Source organism: Athene cunicularia (assembly GCF_003259725.1).
Source record: "Athene cunicularia isolate RWA chromosome 1 unlocalized genomic scaffold, athCun1 chr1_part1, whole genome shotgun sequence".
In the NCBI taxonomy this organism is placed as follows: Eukaryota; Metazoa; Chordata; class Aves; order Strigiformes; family Strigidae; genus Athene; species Athene cunicularia.
Window position 1 is genome coordinate 3403050 of NW_020799091.1, and position 16993 is coordinate 3420042.

Here is a 16993-nt window from a genome sequence, read left to right on the forward strand (position 1 = left end):
TCCATCCCCTGCTAGAGACAGGAGGAAACACAGTAACAAGTGATGAGGAGAAGGCTGAGGTGCTTAATGCCTTCTTTGCCTCAGTCTTTAATAACAAGACCAGTTGTACTGAGGGAATCCAGCCTCCTCAGCCAGAAGACAGAGATTGGGAGAACGAGCCCCCTGCAATCCAGGAGGAGACAGTCAGTGTCCTGCTACATCTCAGAGACACACAGAAGTCTATGGGACCAGACGGGATACACCCGAGGGTGCTGAAGGAGCTGGCTGGGTGCTCACCAAGCTGCTTTCCATCATTTACCAGCAGTCCTGGCTGACCGGGGAGGTCCCGACTGATTGGAAATTGGCCAATGTGATGCCCTATATAAGAAGGGTCAGAAGGATGATCTGGGAAATTACAGGCCTGTCAGCTTGACTTTGGTGCCCGGGAAGCTGATGGAGCAGCGCATCCTAAGTACCATCACACAACACAGGAGGGACAGCCAGATGCTCAGGCCCAGTCAGCGGGTTTATGAAAGGCAGATCCTGCCTGACAAACCTGATCTCCTCCTACGACAGGGCAACCTGCTTATTGCATGAGGGAAAGGCTGTGGGTGTTGTTAACCTTGACATTAGTAAGGCCTTTGACACCATTTCCCACAACATTCTCCTGGTGAAACTGGCTGCTCAAGGCTTGGATGAGCACACGCTTTGCTGGGTAAAAACTGTCTGGATGGCCGGGTCCAAAGAGTTGTGGTGAACGGAGTTAAATCCCATTGACAGCTGGTCATGAGAGGTGACCCCCAGGGCTCGGTTTTGGGGCCACTCCTGTTTAACATCTTTATTGATGATCTGGACAAGGGGATCGAGGGCACCCTCAGTCAGTTTGCAGGTGACACCCAGCTGGGTGGGAGTGTTGATCTGCTCGAGGGTGGGGAGGCTCTGCAGAGAGACCTGGACAGGCTGGAGCCATGGGCTGGGCCCAACTGGGGGAGTTTCACTGAGGGCAAATGCCGGGGGCTGCCCTTGGGCCACAACAACCCCCAGCAGGGCTACAGGCTTGGGGAGGAGTGGCTGGAGAGCTGCCAGTCAGAGAGGGACTGGGGGGGGGTGATTGACAGCCGGCTGGACATGAGCCAGCAGTGTGCCCAGGGGGCCAAGGAGGGCAATGGCATCCTGGCTTGTGTCAGCACTGGCGTGGCCAGCAGGGACAGGGAAGGGATCTGAGCCCTGTACTCGGCACTGGGGAGGCCGCCCCTCGATTCCTGGGTTCAGTTTTGGGTCCCTCACTACAAAAAGGCCATTGAATGACTCGAGCGTGGCCAGAGAAGGGCAACGGAGCTGGGGCAGGGTCTGGAGCACAGGTCTGCTGGGGAGCGGCTGGGGGAACTGGGGGGGTTCAGTCTGGAGAAGAGGAGGCTGAGGGGAGACCTCATCGCTCTCTACAGCTCCCTGACAGGAGGGTGCAGAGAGCTGGGGATGAGCCTCTTGAACCAAGTAATATGTGATAGGACAAGATGTAATGGCCTCAAGTTGTGCCAGGGAAGGTTTAAACTAAATATTAGGAAGCATTTATTTCCAGCAGGGGTTGTTGGGTGTTGGAATGGGCTGCCCAGGGAGGTGGCGGAGTCCCCATCCCTGGAGGGGTTGAAGAGTCGTCTCGACATAGCGCTGAGGGATCTGGTGGAGTTGGGAACTGTCAGTGCTGGGTTAATGGTTGGACTGGATGATCTTCAAGGTCTTTTCCAACCTAGATGATTCTGTGATTCTGTAAATCTTACTTCCAAGCAGTACAGCAATGTCAGAGATTCTTCACGGTGCTATGCTAGCAGGTCTGGCATCTACCAGGTACAGAAACTCTTCTGGAATAGTACTTGGATAACAACATACCTCATGGTATTATCTCTGCCATAAGATTTTCACTATGAATGAGCCCTCCAAGGCAGAGCTCCCTGGCATACAGACCCCATCACATCCCAGCAAAAGCTGTGAAAATTTTCCTTGTTTAGCTGTCAATTGAACGGACAGTCCTAAAATGCGGGATTTAATTTTTAAGTGGTGTCTCTTCACAACCTCCTGGAACAGCAAATTTGCAGGTCAGTTACAAGCTGCTTAAAAGAGGCCTTTCATTTCAGTGGTTCCAGCAGTGTCGTTCCTGCCATTTTAATGTTACAGCCCCAATCTGCCACTGCTTTTCTCTTTGGTTTTCTCACCCCATGAGACAAGCTTCTGTGGAGCTCATGAGATTTGCATAAGCTCTGTGTGTGCAAAATTTTGATGTGCATTGTTGCCACTGCCTTAGTGTGTGTCTCTGAATATTTGAAAAGGTGGCAACAAGTCAATCAAAAGCTGGTTAATTCAAATGAAAACCAGCTTCTGGTGTTTAATACACCCTGTTATATTTTGTTTGTCATTATCTCTCCAGACCAGTGACTCAGCCCTGTAAAACCTTCAGCTTGATCACAGTGTTGACAAATGATACCAGCCGTTCAGCTTCCATGGACTTCTATTTATGCCTCCTCTCTTCTTTTGAAAAAAAAAAAAAAAAAAAGCAAGCAAGATAAATGAACCTCAGACTATTAAATACCATAAAGACTTTCATAAAATAATGGAAACTCTGCTTTTTAGCTTTAAACAAATGATTTAGCAAGTGCTTCAGATGAATTTAAAAAATAAACTGGCTTCAGCAAAAAACTTCAGAAATGACCCAATGCCTCATTGTTTCCATGCAGCTCTGCCTGCCTCAGATGGTTGCCCATCGCAGTTGTGTCTGAGCATCTGCCACACAAAAAGTATTGCCAGTAGCAGGGTCCCTCATGTATCCCCTGATGTCTCTAGCTCCACACGCTTGTACAGGTAGGTAAGGCCTGCCTGTAGTTTTTATTATTAATTAAATGGAGGACTGTGATGTTCCTGATACTGTGAAGAGCATCCTGAACCCCTGGATATTACTCTGAAGTATTTCCATTAACTGATCAGTGTTTGAAAAAATAGAGTAAATGCCAAGCCACTGCCATGGGACTCAATCCAAAGTCCATTCACTTAACTGGGAGTCTTTCCAATGACCTCAGTTTGCTTTGGAGGATGAAAATGGTCATTAAAAAGATAATTTCTATGGTTGTTTTAACTAACAAGAGCAGCTGGAAAGTAGCCAAATTCCCAACACTCATGAACTGTTATATAGATTAGACCTTCTTACTCATGATTAAGTTATACCTTACCACTCAAATAGTCCCCATGGCACTGAAAAGAGCAAGATACTGCTTAAATGAGGAAAGATATCTGTAAGAAAACGCAACTACGCAAATACAGGGAGAAACCCCCCACAAACCGGAGGAAAAACAGTAATTTGTTTTGCAAACAGACCAGGTCATTTTAAAGAACAAATCAGTTCCTGTTAAGAACTGCATGGGTTTTTATCAAAATGCAAAGTATCTCATCTTAAGTTAGTGAAAGTACAAACATTTTGACTCCCCGATTCATTTTTTTTCCTTTGGGTTAGGTGATACAATTCTTGTCTCCAACTTGACAGGATGTAGAAAATAATTACAAATGAAAAGGTTATTCATAATTTTTAAATGAGTTAATTAGTAAACCCCACCAGAGTCACTCATTACAGTAATTAATAATTGATTATACTTGAAATTAAACACAATTTTTCATCAAAATCTAATTAAATATCTGCCTTTTTGCTTGTTGATTAGAACACTGGGTCTGGTAGTGACAATCTTTGCTAAATATGTTTATGCTGAACTGAACCATCGAATTTGATTTTTAATAATTGATAGTTCCTTTAGAAATTAGTAATTATGACCCATAATTACAGCAGTTCAACCTGATCAGCATTTCTGGCACCTTGCCAGCCATCCGTGGAGTCTGGCAAATGCCAGAGATTTCATTTGAATGAAGAAGAAAAAGATGGGAGAGCACTCAGTGGACCTACCTTTTAACCACATTAACTGTGATTTTAAACAGGATCCTGATCTTTTCGGAACTCTGAAAAAGGTTTTGGAGTTGGAGAATACCGAGTGGCAAAACGAACTCTTCTCAATCTATCAAACAGCACACACCTACTCTGTCAGAATGAACAGGCACTGCTCCTCTGAGTTATAACGATACTCCTCTGACACACTGAGATAATGTCCAAAGGAACCGTGTTCGGGGCATAAGGAGAATACCAGACAAATGAGAAAGGCGAGTCCAAATGTACATAGCAAATGATGAAAATTGACTGCATATTTCATCAAACTGCTGCTGATTTAATGTTGGTTAATTAATCATTCCTGCTCTTCTTACAGGAGACATAAAAGTGACCAGAGTATGATGCAAGGCAGAAGTGGAAAAGTATCAGTCATTAAAGAAGTGTACATAAAAGGAACACAGTAAAAGCAATCCTTTGTGGTAGTGCTAATTATACTCATGTGAAATGAAAGCAAAAATCTTTCGATCCAGGCTAAGATTTGTAATTCTAACCACAAGCTTTTATAGATCATTAGTGTACAGGAAGTCACAGCGAAATCAAAAAGACTCATTTGTGTCATGAGAAATGGGCTTTTTTACCCATGATCACATCTGTAAGTCTCTGACGACTAGAGGTTGCACCACTGAGAGTTTAAAATAGAAGTCTAGGAACGGACCTTTGTAAGACATTTATAACACAAATATCAAATCTAACTGAAGGAAAAGTAATGGTAACACCCTAGCTTTACAGGCTGAAAAATACAATTTTCACTTCTAACAGTTCAATTACTTTTGCAACAAACACTGAGAATGTTTTTTTTTTGCAATAAACACTGACAACCCTTATAAACCAAAGAAATTCAGATCGTGCACTGCTAAAGAAAAATCCACTGCTTTGGCACCCAAGCAGCAAATTTCCCCAACTCCCCCTACTCAAAAAAAGGCCCTGTGGGACCACAATCTAAATTCAGACCTCCATCCTCCCGGTCACCCTATCACCTTCAATATAAATAGCAAGGATGTACCACCAAAAAATAGACTAAACCCTCATTTTTGTGTATTGGGATCTTGGTTCTGACCCTGTCCCATCAAAGTCAAGAGCAGAGAACTCCCACGGACCTGGATGTGACTGTGATTGGTACATGGGCTTCGCTGACTGTTTTAATGGGCTGCTTTGAGAAAACCTGGTGGGTTTGTTTCACTCCATGTACACCTTCCTCTGCAGAATGTAAGCATTCTGTGCAACTGAAGGGAGCACAACATATGACTCATGATTTACTAAGCTCTCCTGGCTCTATGACATGTGTTAGGCTCCCTACCACAGCACTGCAACCACAATTAAGTCAACGGAGGCCTTATTTCATCACTTTCCCATCACTTTTTACCACGATCTTGGCCCTCTGCTTCCCATACATTAGTGTTATGGGTGGGTTTGTAGAGAAATGAAAGAAAAGCAGGAAAAAAAAAAAAAACAAAACAGAAATAAGCTTACCTATGAAATATGCCAGCAGGATCACCAGCGTGACTGAGATGACAATGGCACTCAGAGCAGCACATTTCCAGTTACAGTACTTATAGGGTTTCTTCAGGTTAAAGGCAGGCCTAGAGAAGGTACTTCTGGGAAGGGGCCTAGGGGGAGGTGAGTACACAGTGCTGGACGTCAAGGGATATCCTGGCGATGTTGTACAAAAAAGGGGAGAAGTGCCTCCAGGTTTGAACAGGAAGTGCCTGAGGGAAGAAAGACCAACAGCAAGTGACTCCTCACACAAATTGAAGCCGAGGGAGACGTGGGGTGGGAAGATGGTGACTGCTGCTGGGACGAGGAAAGCAGCTCCACACAACGCTGGCTACGGACATGGATGGCATGCACGAAGGAGAAGAATAAAAATCAAAGGCAAGTCACACAGAGTAAAGGAAAACAGAACATAACAAAACCACAAAGCCAACAATGCCACAGAGAACTCTTGAAGGGCAGGAGTCCCCTCTGTGGAAGAGCTGGCACCAGAGTGAGATGAATACCCCAAGCACAGCTACGACAGACTGGTGGCACGGGCAGCACCGGGGGCCTGCTCACGCTCCCACAGAAACGCCCTACGGAGACTGAAGAGGAGCGTAGGTCGGATTAAAGAGAGGAGGGTGTTTACCAATTCATTGATCACTGCATGAGAGCGTTTTTTGTATGGCATCGGTGAATGGAGATGCAGAAAGAGAGCTTAAGCCATTCCGTAGCACCCAAATTGTCACGGAGGGGAAAATTCACACTGTCCCCACATGGCAAATTTAAGTGTCAGACAACGGCATGGCCAAAAGCACCAAAGCCCAGAATGCAAGTCCTGCGTATTGCCAGTGGGGAGAGGCACCTGCTTCCAGAAAGCAGTCAAGAACACCTTAATTTGATGCCTACGTTTAAACGTGTGAATTACTGTCAAAGCAACAGGGTTCCCTGTCCAGTGACACATTGGGAAGCACCGAATTTTGCCCATTACTACAAACGCAGCCTGAGCGCCAGCCTATGAGGACCTTGTGTGAGACTCAGGAAAGTCAGCACAAAAAGGACCCACTGCAGTCCATGAGTTCCTGAAATGAAATGTCCCAATGGGAGTTCTCTCCATGGGAATCTTAAATGAAAAACTTAAATTTGAGTGGGACATCATGAAGTACAAAGCCATTCAAATTCCGGGAATGAAACTTGGGAAACAGATCTGAATCGTCTATCACCATGCTGATGTAAAACAAAAATCCAGCTTGTGAGGACTGAGAAACAGCCCCAGTGCAGTCTGCACCTTCTGCCATGGTTTACGGGCCTGGATTTGCAGCCAGTATAAATGCAGTCAGCATGGATCCATGGGAGTCAGTCAAGCCAGTGGATTATACCAGATGAAGATGTGACTCTATTTTCCCCTTGAATTCACTTGCGCAGACACAGGGGCAAATGTCACATGCAGAAACATCACCATGCAGAAAAGCCAGTAAAGTAACACATAATTTTCCGAAATAGGTGTTTGTAGTGTTACAGCCATGGTTCTACTGGTATTGTAAGCATGACTGCTGAGCATTAGAGAAAGGGTCATTATTTCTATTAATGCTCTACAACAAAACATTAATTTTAACAGAGTCAGATACTATCCTGTGTTTTGGAAAGTATTTATTTAGACACAGATGTATCTGTTCTGAGCAAAGAGGTACCTGCAGTGTTCAAGCACACCAATTAGATCTTCAGTTAATGATGGCTACCAAATTAGAAACGGCCACACAAGGTCAACAGTTTTGGCACTAAGTGTCAAGTTAAAAGCTGTTTAGAACTTGAAAATGATCAAAAGTTAGGTAAAGATGCCAAAATAGTGGTTAAGTCAAAATCAAAGGCTTGGCTTACATACACCACGAGCAGACACTTGTAAGATAAAGGTATGTGGAAAGTATCAGTTTAACAAGGAAGTATCAGGCTGCCAGCACAATAGTGGTTTAAGGTTTTTACGAAAATTCAATTAATCTTAGCTTACATGGGACTCAAAATTGCTGTAGGTACTTCTTACTAATGAAATTACTTTCAAAACAACAAGGGAAAAAAATGCAAACAGCATGCTGTGGCTCACTAGCATATTAATGAGGCTCTCATTAATATGTACAGGACGCAGTGCTCCAAGCCCCAGAACTTCATTTTTTTAAAGCCATCTTGGAAGAGGCCAGCAATGGTGTTGCCCTTAAACATCACTGATACGACCAAATGCTTTCATGCAAGGATCATAATGACTGTACAGTAAACAGGAAGACCACGTAAGTGTCACATACCCATCATTGTAAGCACCGTCATGTCGGGAGGAGGTGAGAATGTCCATCTCAATGAGGTTGTCCTGCAATGTCTCTAGGAATGTCTGCTTTGCTATGTTTCTACATACATATGGAAACATGAATGAAGCCAGTGAGTCATGCATATATGAAGTGTGATCTTATAAACCACAATGGTTATTATAGTGCAGTTTTGCATGGAATTAGAATGATGGACCATATATTTATATGTATAAGATGCTACACATATACATATATAGCTTTTAAGAATGTTCACTTCTCTATATATACACTATATATATGCATTTACACACATATAAGCACACACGCCCACGTGCATGTATAAAAAAAAGTTGATGTCTTTGTTCATTTCACATTATTTATTGCTGGTGACACATGAAACCTTCTGAATTGCTGGATCCAAGAGACTAGATTTCAGTCCAGCACAGCTGTAACCGCCTGCATCTGTGTTACTTGTTGCTCTGACAAGGCACAGCACAGTATCTATATCCCACGGTGGCCAATACCTTGGTAGCACACTTCCATCTAACATCCTCATGGATTTCCAGCGGAAATCTGCCACTCCTTCGCTTACATTTCAGTTTGGCATTTGAGAACTTTTTAATTACCAATTTGATTAATTTGCTTTCTTTGTGGAGCAATAACTTGTTATGTAGAAGTTTCAAAAATGCAAGTTTGGCTCAATTATGAGTATTCCAAATACAAGTCTGTCAGTGATAAGTAGATAGAGGCTGGAAAAAGGTTATGCTGTAACCCAAATCCCAATACCAGAGCACCAGCTGTAATCTGGATAATACAGGCAACAGGCAAGATACTTAGGGCCTGCACGTGAAAAAGCCTGGTTTAGGCTTTGCAATAGTGGCATTTTGCAGTATCTGGCCTCCCTGTCATGTACTTTGATGAGTCACATTTTGACCTATGTATGCTAAACTACTTTGTACTTTTTGAGGAGGATAGCAGGAACATAAAGAATTAAGTCAGAGGCACAGCTGGGAACAGACTGTGTCTTTCTCACCTTCAGGCTTGTTTCTCAAGCCTTGGCAAAAGAACATTCTTCCCATCTTTTTTAAAACAAAAAACAGTCCTGATTTTGCCCATGTCTGCTTTCAGCATCAAAACTGAATCTAAGCCTGAATGTGAATAAATTCCCTGGCCAAACCTAGCAAAAGGAACATAAAAGCATTGTGACACTTTATCACTTATGCAGGATTAAGCGCTTAGAGGATATAAGTGACATGATGTGAACTCAAACGAGAACTCCTCTGTCAAAGAAATGGGATTCAGGTAGCATGCTATACCAAGAGAAACCAGCCCTGTCACATTATACAAACCTTCATACTGTCTCTTCTAAAATGTCCTCAACCTTAATTTTCATTTCTACTTCCTCCTCTTCCTGCTGCTAATGCCAGCACTGGTTTCACTCGACTCACTGCTTTTGGGGGCCTCTGGGCTGCTTTGACAGAACAGATCTACTCCTTGATCTGCATGAAAGTAAAGTGACTCCTATTCATAGCTTTGGAGTAAAGTGGAGCGACATGCATGAGCTGTGTGCCATTGCACTTGAGACATCAATCCATCCCGAAGTGTTAGCAGCTTCCTCACATTCCCTGGGAATGCAGGAAAGGTTGGATGTTGAATTCAATGCAAAAAGAAGCAACATATGGGCATGCACTGAGCATTTAATGGGTAAGAGGCAACGCATCTAGCAACACACCAATCAATAGAAGTTCATCAGTAGTTAAAATCCATGTCAAATTGGTTCCATGAATTTCAGTTGTGGATTGTCAATAAAACAGAAGAGGGGAGGGTTATATAACTTGTAATGTATGTATTTGTAACAGAGAGGTCGCTGGGTCACTGAGGTGACTAATGCATGACTGTCCTCACTGAGGCTGGACAGAGTCTGCTCCCTTGGAGATTACCTGTGAACAGCTGACTAGTAACAAAACACTCTCCCTTCTCATTATCAGTTGTGGTGGCAGAATCTGACCTTACATGATTACCACATGAAATTTCCTCGGAATGGAAGTCTCCTGAAAACCGTTGGTTTGTCAAGCGAATGTCCATCTAGTTGGCATTTATTTGCTCCCACAAGGTCAAATGTAAAGGAACAGAAAGGAGGCCACAGAAGGAAGAGTGAGGAGTAAATATGGGAGGAACTGACTTACCTGTCAGGAGTGACTGCTGAGCAAAGATCTTCTCATGACAACCTTGATAATATATTGCTTTTAAAGCAACAAAAAAGGAGGCAGACAGGAAAAGAGAGGAAAAAGGAGAAACAGAGAAAAGGGAGTAAAGGGAAACTAATGAAAAGGAGGGCGAGAAGAGGAGGGGCTCTTCCTCTTGCAACATATAAAGTTCTCAGATACAGGATCTGCTTGTCGTGTCAGGTGTATACTTGTGCTACACATCTCTGCTTGCCTTTGCATTACAGGATGGAAAATTCCAGGCAGTGACAAACCATCCTAAATTCCCAGTTCTGAATACTCCCTGGAGTCCCTGGCAGTCAAAATCAAGCTTCTTCAAACTCTGGGGTGCTCAAAATCTATAACTGTAGGCATGTTTCACAGCCTGTGACAATCCCTGTTTAAAAGACGTAGCTTTTTCTTCACGTTTTCTCTCTCTGTTGACTAATATAGGATTTAAAAAAAAAAAAAACAAACGGATATTCAACAGAAATACAATTCCATTTTTGACATGAGATTACTATAATCTTCTATGCTATACTTCAAAGGCCTTAATTCTTGGATTAATGTCTCTTGTCCAGGATTTTTATTTTTTTTTTTTATGTATTGGACATTTTATTCTCTTATGTGGTGGTCTTTTTTTGGTTCTATAAATCTTTGCAGTGCGGAGGGTTGACTTCATGGAAGAGACAGAAGTGGTCATCCAAGTTTGCTAAACTGAAACCCAGTCTTTTACGTCTACAGAATTTCCACTGAAGGAAATGGAAGATCTCTGCATGCTGGTAAAGCAGACTATTAGAGTGGAGATTTGTCACAGATTTACTGATCATCTATGCAGCACAGCCTCTTTGCATTATGGCACCATTATAACACGTTTTGTTTTCTTAATGTTGTTTGGTGAAGGAAAAAAAGACCGTCAGTTGTGCTTTGTATATTTGCTCATTTGCTGTTTGACATAAAATTACAAATTCTTTTCCAACATGGTTGTTGTCTGAAGAGACACTGGGCAAAATTATGTCATTCCAACCAGCGTGTCGAAAGCCACATCATCGGTCTTGAAATGACCTGGTTTTTATCTAATTAAAAAAAAGGTTAAACTGAGGATCAATTAGAAATGTGACTGATGTGAAATCATTAAATGATGCAGAAAAGACCTCTTCAGGTAGGTAGACCTCCAACTTCCAGTCTGGTTAACAGCAGCTATATGACCAACTCAACGTGTAGAATTTGCTTCAGATCTTGAAAAATTTTCACCCACAATGATTTCATGGAGAAGAAATGAGGGCAGTCTTTAAGGATGTACACATTTACAAGGGAACAGGAACAGGAACAGTCCAGAACTAGCCAGATAATTGTTCTGTCTATGAACTCCTGCATTTATTAAGATGTGGTAGGGTTGTGTCTCCATCTCCCTCTCTCATTGTCACCAGAATTGGACAAATGGGGGCTGGATGTTTTCAGCAGAGAGCTCTTATCTCTGACACTCCTCCACTGATCCAGCAGCAAGGACATTCCTTCTCAGTTGTAAGGCAGTGGGTTCTGAGAGACTCCAGTCAGATGTGAGGATCTCTTGGTACTATTAAATCAGTATATTTTCTTGGTGCTAAAGAATTCACAATTGGTTTAGAAAAAGGCACGGGTCTTCCTCCAGAACTACAGGGGATTATTCACAAAAGGACTGCAGGAGTGGGGCCTAAATTTTTTTTTTTTTTTTTTTTTGGTTTTTTTTTGTTTTTTTTTTTTTCCCCAAAGAAATAATACATAAAATTCAATGCTTGGGTATATATGCTCAAGAATTAATAACACTATATAATTACTGCAACTGTTGCCAAATCACACTTGCAGTACTTGTGTATAATTTTGTTTTAATCTTTTGGATCCAGCTTCTTAGTTGGGTCTTTTTAATCAAGCAGTCGCGGAGAAATTAATTATCCTTAAATGCCATAAAATGTGATATTGAGGTCTGTTTGGAAGTTTCAGAGGGCCAGCAGACATAACTCATTCTCAAAAAGATCGACAGACGCACTCATTTAAAAAAAACCACAACATTTTCTTTGCAGAAGCTGGCAAAACTGGGTACATTTTGTTCCAGGATACAGACACAGCTTCCACTGATCTCAGTGAGATTCCCACAGGCAGTGATGTGACAATTTTGGCCCCTGGCTCAGTTTTCAGTTAGTTTGTTTTTTTGCTGTCTAAAATCTTTCTTGATGGTTTGAGAAGGTAAGACGAATGAGGGAAAAAAGGCAGCCAAGTAAGTGCACCACATTAGGCCTGAAAGACTTCTCTCCAGACTGAAAAAGATACCATGTGTGTGGGCTAATGACCGCAGCATCTGCAGTGGCTTCCCAGTAGCAAAGGAAATGGCAAAGCAAAACCTCTGGAGAATGTAATAACTGAGTTTCAGGTGGACAGCAAGAAGTAGATGCACTCGCCGTCAGATGGGAGGACCGAGGCTGAGGGAGTATGATAACTCCCTTTTTCAGAACCCACAGAGAACCTTAACAAAGCTAGAAACTGGAACAACTCAGTGCATCCTTGTCACACCCTTTGTGTGTTGCATAGGTGGAAGAGAATTTAAATGTTAAATGGAAACATCATTAATTGGCTGATGTCCTGCTATCCAGTGCTTCACACTTGCTGGAGCAGTGTTGTAGGACAGTAAAATACTATAGCCGACCTCTCCTCATCAGATAAATCAAGATCAACCTTTCCTGAACGACGTACTACAAAAGTATCTGCTTTATGAAGCACAGATAGAAGGCTAAATCTTTTCAATATATTGACTGATTTCAGTTTCTTAAATAGGATATTGATTTATCCTACCACATATGAAGAAAAAAAAAAACATTAAAGGAAAATAAAAGAAGAGGAACATTTTAATCTGTGATCCTGATTCCAATTTTAAATGAGGAAAATAACCTTATGAGCAGCTGTTAAAGGCAGTATTTTTAGTTTATGAAAGAAGAGCAATTTCCTGTTCTCTTAGTCCACATAAAAAAGACACAAGGAATAATGAACACAACTCAAAATACTTAAGCCAAACACCAGTTCACACACTGAACAGCTAGCTATACAGATGTGTGTATTTTCCATAGCAGCACACAGAGTCAGAACATAGTAAAGTGCTAAAGAAAACGACCTACCTAGTCTCCAGTGGGATGTTACTGTTAAGTAACCAGTTGTCCTGAGCATGGGCTGGCTCTTGAGCGCTGGCTGGTTGTTCTCCAGAAAGAGAGTGGTCTGTGGGAGCTGGGCTGGGGTTGCTGCGTGGAGTGAAGTTCCCTCTGTTCAGGGAATTGATGGAGGCCGCGTGATGTTGATTTGGGGTGTGAGCGTGTGATATTGGAGGTGGTGGAGTTCTAAGTCTTGAATGATTTTGAAGATTTGGAGGATGATCTATAACAGAAGTAAAATATTGTTAAGGTTCACGATTTTAGTTGTTTCATGCTGCACTCATTTCTCTGCAGGAACTCCTAAGAAGTATGAAGGCCGGGATGCCACGTATCCTAAATCAAACTCAAAAGGGTAACACAGCCTCGTTCCATATGCTCTAATGACACATGCATTGATCCCCCAGCCAGCTAGAAAAATAGTTCAGTTTCATGCACAAAAGTTATGAAAGCTTAAAGCACCGCAAAAAGGCTGTCCTGACAGACAAGTTAACTCCAATGAACAACTGCAGGTTGCAAACTGCAATCTGTCTGTGACACTGATTTGTGATAAAGCATGAAAAATACAACCAGCCTGGACAGATAACACTTTAGAGCAATTTTATGATGGATATACAGCTCCCAGTGAAGTTTGTTCTGCCTGTTTTGCCAGAGAACTTTCAATAGCTAAGTCAACAAGAAAACTGAGAATACATTTAATCATAGACTGAGTTTAGGGAAAGCCATAAAACTGTGTCAGATTTATACAATTTAACAAAATCCAATAGTTTGTATTGTTAGAGACGTACTCAAACCGAGTGAAAAAAAAACACGTGGCATAAAAACTGAGGTGTCAGGAAAATGAAACAACACACAGTGAAGAAAGATGTAAATATCAGTGATATGGCTACTTTGAGTAAAACTCAAAGTATTTGTCAGCCAACAGTCTGAAGGAGGTAAAGTGAGGAAGGCAAAAATTTAGGAAAGACTAACCTAATGCTGACTTTTAGTTTTTTGATTAAGTATCAAGGATTTTTTTTTTTTTTCACATGTCTTCTGGAAATGAAATAAAACTAAAATATTTGATGGAACAGGGGGAAGACTGACAGTTCAGCATACTGGATGTGGGATACAGGAAACATTACTTTCTGATTTTAGTAGATTTATGCTTGTAAGTCATTAATGCACAACACTTATCTGATGCCTTATCTGAAAGAAAATGTATATGGTATCAATCTAATACTTACCAGACAGACTTCTGTATCATGAAAAGCTGACACTTAACATACTGATTAGAGAGCTCAGAACTGAATGAACCACACACAGTGTTGAATTACAGTGAATGAAAAACCACCATGACGTTTAATGACACTTTTAAAATCTTGATTAGAACTTGGTTTCAGGAGAGGAACGGGGAAAGTATTTACAATATCTCTGTAGCATCTTGGATATTTAGATGTGTACGATAAAATATAAAGATATGTGAGATAACACATCCCTTCCCTCCTCACCCTGTATTGACTCACACTACCTTACCATTAGCTATGGCTGATTATACAAAAGCCCTAGGTGGTTGAGGTGGTCTAGCAAAAAAATAGGAGGTGTTAATTGCAAAGGTGACGTTATTCTGTTCTGGCTTTGTTAGGGCAGACGTGGGACTAGGTGTATATATTCTATGGGGAGAACGGAGCGCTTTCAGGTTCCCAATCAATTTTACACTATCCTCTGAGAAAGGTCAGAGAAACACCTTAAAAGTGCTGTTCTCTCTATTGTATATCAGTACAACAGAGAATAACAAGCTCAAAAAGAAGAGATCCGTGCTGGTCATCTACACTTGGACAAATAGATTATTCCCAGGAACCTAATGGAGTATTCAGAAGTCTCACTTAGCAATGCTCATCCGAAATTAATAATGCCATACTGGACTCTGATCTAACACTCTTTAGCCCTGAAAAGTTCTGTACATCAGCCAGCAAACTAAAGGGAAGGACAGAGCAACGACCATGGACTGTACGGATGAGGAATATCAGAACTAAATCAGGTCTGACCTCAGTTCTGCAGCACCGTGTGAATCGAGGCATCCGACTCTCCTCGGGCTGGATATTATTGGGCACTGTCGCTTAACTGAAGCCCTGGCCATGGAGGTAATAAAAACAACCCTGGAAGAATCCTACCGCTGGCTTCGTTAAATGGGTGACGCATTTTCCCACTCAACGGGCAGCAGCCACGGCTGCTTGGCTCGGCCCCCTTTGCTGAGAGGCAGAAGGGAGAGGCAGAAGATAGGCACAGTACACACCAAAACCTGCTGCCTTGGGCACGTGTCTGCTTGCAGACAAAGACAAAACCAGGGCATTAATTCCAGGCTGAGGGAGATGAATGTAAATAGAGGATTTCCAGTTTTTAGGGCTGTCAATCTATCACCGCGCACAAGAACTTAATTCATCCCAGAGAAAATGACTTGCATAATCAGGAGCAACAAACCAAAGGTCTCCAAGACCAGTTATTTGAGTTTTTATTACAACAGATGCCTGAGATGAATACTCTGCACAAACAGGAAAGGGGGGCAAATGGGTGAATCCTGGAGTATGCAATAGGTGTTTTGTGAAGTTCTCCTGTTATCAGTTGACTTTCCCTATTGGAGACACCATTTTCAGGCTGTGAGTCAGAGCCTGTATCCAGTGATCTGTTATGTAAATTCCAATTTACACCCTATTATTGCAGACACATTGCAGATGCTATTATGGATAATGCTTTCGAATCAAGTAAAAATGTGTCATTTTCATTCTCTATTTGCATACCCTCTGTGATTTCTTTGCTAAGTAAAGACAGCACACATCTATCTTACTCTGGTCTATGTGATTTTTCACAGGATTTTATAGCTTCTATTTCTTTTTTTTTTTTTCTGACATTTAGGTAACTTTTCCTCCCAGAATATTTTTAATTTCATTCATATACAAATTCTGAACACTTATGTCACGTCTGTGCATTACCAAATTTAATATACCTTGACTAGGATTAGCAACTATTTCCCTTGCCTTACGACCCCCTTTTTTCCCCTTCTTCTCGAGTTAAGAAACATTAAAAAAAAAGGTGTAGATGAAAGCACAAGCTATGAAATCTTCCTACTGAAAATTACTGCAGCTGTGCAGGATTTTCTTGATGCGACAAAACTGGTGAGATTCTTACCCTCTGTGGTCACCAAAGATCCTACAGGATTTGCAAAGGATAAGGGAAGCCCACAAAGTGAATTCCTTCTTGATTTCCTAAAATTGCAACTGTCCCTTTACTTGAACATGCTCTTTTTAACTAGTTCTACAATGTATGAGCGATATAAAGTGTGTGGTTATACTTCCCCACAGGAAGGAGAACCTTAATGCTGGCCGCAGTGACTCTCTTACATCACGTATGTGTGTGAATCTTATACAGTGGGAAGATGCTGATTATCCTGCTATATATTATACATAAATGCTGTATATTTATAGATGCTTAGGCAGCACTGAATTTTATCCCACATAGGTGGGATAGAGGCGAGGTCAGATACAGCTTTCTACATCTAACAGCAAGCCTTTATTAGGACAACAGCACCACAGGAAATTCAGAAGATTTATAGAGCAGCAGGACATCGTGGCTTCTGCAATAATTGTACTAGGTTCCCCAAGACCTTTCTTATGCAACTGTAAGGTGGCTAACTGTGACTATTTGTAAGTTATCCTGGCTTACTCAAAAAGAGATAATTTTCAACATTTTCCTTCTTGCGGTTTTCTCCTTTGGTTTCCAAAAAGACATGGAGTTTATCATTCCCCCTCCACTTGTTGAAATGAAAAACCTGACATCTGGTATTCAGCAGGACCAGCTAAACTAACAAAGTACAAAGGAATAAAACAAACACCTTGTAAAACACCTCCCCCCCCC

The 16993-nt window shown here is 41.9% G+C and overlaps 1 protein-coding gene across 9 annotated transcripts in view; it reads right to left on the minus strand.

Moving 5' to 3' along the window:
• TENM4 (teneurin transmembrane protein 4) overlaps nt 1–16993 on the minus strand; it is a 601633-nt gene that overhangs the window by 203971 nt on the left and 380669 nt on the right. For 7 of the 9 annotated variants that reach the window (XM_026843624.1, XM_026843595.1, XM_026843633.1 and 4 more), the window contains 3 exons: nt 13076–13328; nt 7726–7824; nt 5429–5664 (listed from right to left, as the gene is read on the minus strand). In XM_026843624.1, coding sequence (XP_026699425.1) covers nt 5429–5664; nt 7726–7824; nt 13076–13328 — 588 coding nt within the window. The remainder of the gene's footprint in view (nt 1–5428; nt 5665–7725; nt 7825–13075; nt 13329–16993) is intronic. The other 2 variants (XM_026843650.1, XM_026843642.1) reach the window with 1 other exon arrangement.